Source organism: Raphanus sativus, chromosome 5 (genome assembly GCF_000801105.2).
Source record: "Raphanus sativus cultivar WK10039 chromosome 5, ASM80110v3, whole genome shotgun sequence".
In the NCBI taxonomy this organism is placed as follows: domain Eukaryota; kingdom Viridiplantae; phylum Streptophyta; class Magnoliopsida; order Brassicales; family Brassicaceae; genus Raphanus; species Raphanus sativus.
In genome coordinates this window covers 36906574-36909020 of record NC_079515.1, presented here as the reverse complement: position 1 = coordinate 36909020, position 2447 = coordinate 36906574, and the positions used below count along the sequence as shown (strand labels likewise).

At 36.8% G+C, this 2447-nt stretch overlaps 1 protein-coding gene across 1 annotated transcript; it reads right to left on the bottom strand.

Moving 5' to 3' along the window:
* Positions 1-386: 386 nt before the first annotated feature.
* On the bottom strand, positions 387-2447 carry LOC108830341 (NAC transcription factor 56-like). The gene is made up of 3 exons (XM_018603944.2): positions 2104-2447; positions 1692-1999; positions 387-1326 (listed from the first exon to the last, which is right to left on the bottom strand). Exons 1-3 carry the CDS (start codon positions 2291-2293, stop codon positions 769-771), a joined length of 1056 nt encoding a protein of 351 aa, XP_018459446.1. The 5' UTR covers positions 2294-2447; the 3' UTR covers positions 387-768.

The window sequence follows — 2447 nt, the reverse complement described above, 5'->3', positions numbered from 1 at the left end:
AACATAATCACGAGATAGAGATGTCAAAAATATGTCCAAAAATATTTAATGCCTAGCTATCGGCGTTCATATAAAAGCTTTAAATCAAAACCTTTGATCAATCACGACCTTTCTGGGCTTTTTACTGAGAAGAAAAAAATCCGCCTTAAAAGTGATTCATTATATATGTTTGTAATGTAATTGTATGACCTATGGCTAAAATAATATTTGGCGACGTATAATCAAAATCCAAGCACTGAGCAGGTTGACAAACATAAAAATGTGTGGGTAAAATGACACCCGCACCTGAACATATCTGGAAACACTCTTAATTAAGGGGTTATTTGTTCAAATCATATTATTAATTATAACTGAGTGAACAATTACTAAAGTTAAAGCAAGATGAATATGTAAATATTTTGATCATATATAAAATTACAGAGTTGCACATCTGTTTGTTTATCACTCCTTAATCAATTCCCACAATAAAATACACACTCAAAATATAATTGGTAGGATGGACTATATTAATCTATACAATAATACAAACTATTTATGAACATCTAAGCATGTATAATTTTTTACACAATCATTTAAATAAATAAAAATTGTACTTTTAAATAAGACTATGTTTGAATATGATATATGCCTCACTTGTCCCCCTCTCTAAACCTTTTTCCTTTAACCCCTATGACCAATTAATTAAACCCAAAACATATAAACGAATCTCAAAGTATATGATGCAAATGACCGGTAAATTTTGCACACGGCGAAACACAAACCGTTTTCTTAAGAAGAGTACCAGTTTAAACCAGGAAGTTGATACGACGCCGTTCTTAATAACCCATTATCCCCTAACACACCACCTTGCTGATGCATCAGTGGAGGAGTCTCCTCCATCACTGAAGAAGACATGTTCAAACAGTCTCCACCTTCTACGCTGTGAAACCGTTTGCTCGGAGATGCATCCTGCTCTTCCTCGGCTACAGGCCAAAGAGCTCGTTTCATATTCGCCATCATTATCATGGGTCCAGAGGAAGAAGCAGGATTCAAACCATTAGGATTACCATTAGAGACATTGATATTGACTGAACCGGCTCCGTTGCTGCAGAACATGCTTCTTCCGTCGTACAAACCGGAATCACCGTCGGAGAAAATCCCGTAACCAACGGAGGACTTCCCCGGGAAGATATTCATTGACCTAGAGACGTTGTGGTGGAGTCCACTTGATGATGAGGGAGGAACTTTTCTGAAGATATAATCAATCATACCTTCGTCCTTATCGTTATCCACATGTCGACTTGCGTTGTTCTTCTTGTAGATTCTACATAGCACCCAATCATCAAGCTAACATAAACAAATTATTCCAAGATCAGAAAAAACAAATAACGATATAGTTGAATCAAGAAGTTACTTACAAGGCCGGCTTAAGCAAAGTGCCCCATGATATCAAAAATTAATATTTACAAATTTTTTATGTTAAAAATAATTGGGATTTTTACAAACATATATCTATATATATTATTAACTAAATTTAGTTTTATACATTTTCAAAACTAATTTTTTTCTTTTATAAATCTCATACAAATATTTTTAAAACTATGTTAAAATTATAATTTTCAAATTCTTTTGTTGAAAGATCTCAAATTCTTTTTTTTATAAAGCCCCAAAATTCTTAAGCCGGTGTTGATTACTACAATGTTATTTCATACCCGGAGAGAGCTATTCTTGTTAGCGAAGTCACATGCAGGTGGTCTGTAGTTTGGTTTGTTGTCGATGATACGATACTCATGCATGATCCAATCGCTCTTAACTCCTTTTGGAGGCTTTCCACTGTAGAAGACAAGTGCCTTCTTCACGCCCACCTTCTGCTTACCGTCGGAGGCAAGAACCGGTTTATCAGTCCCCGTCGCCTTCCAGTATCCCGACGTGGCCGCTCTGTTTGGCCTCGCTCCGTTTGGATACTTCCGGTCTCTAGGGCTGAAGAAATACCATTCTCGTTCTCCAAAAGAAGCCTTTGCTACAAACAAAAGAAAATCAAGAAGAAGAATAATAAATAAACTAATAAATAATTTTTCTATATATAAAAGAAGATGCGAAAACTTGGATGATGATGGTACGTACCAGGAAGTTCCCATGGATCGAACTTATAGAGATCAACTTCGGCGATGATGGCGACAGGTAAAGGAGCGGAGGCCACTTTGCGTTTGAGGTAGTGAACCACGAGCTCTTCGTCTGTAGGGTGAAAACGGAATCCTGGAGGAAGGTTAGGTTGTGGCGGCGGAGGACCACCTGAAGATTCGATGCTCTCCATTGGTTATTTAGTACCGTGATCGGAAGATTTGGTAGCTTTTGCTATTGTACGAAAAGCTCATATCATATAACTCTGAGATTATTCCTTTTTTTCTTTAGATATTTTTTTAGGGGGAGGTGTGCAGAAAAATGCTTCACAAAGTCGACGTTACCGT

Coding starts and splice junctions, on each gene's coding strand:
- LOC108830341 (XM_018603944.2), bottom strand. CDS start 2,293: ATGGAGAGCATCGAATCTTCAGGTGGTCCTCCGCCGCCACAACCTAAC. Junction 2,000..2,103: donor CGATCCATGGGAACTTCCTG/GTACGTACCATC, acceptor TTTTGTTTGTAG/CAAAGGCTTCTTTTGGAGAA. Junction 1,327..1,691: donor ACAAGAATAGCTCTCTCCGG/GTATGAAATAAC, acceptor TGTTTATGTTAG/CTTGATGATTGGGTGCTATG.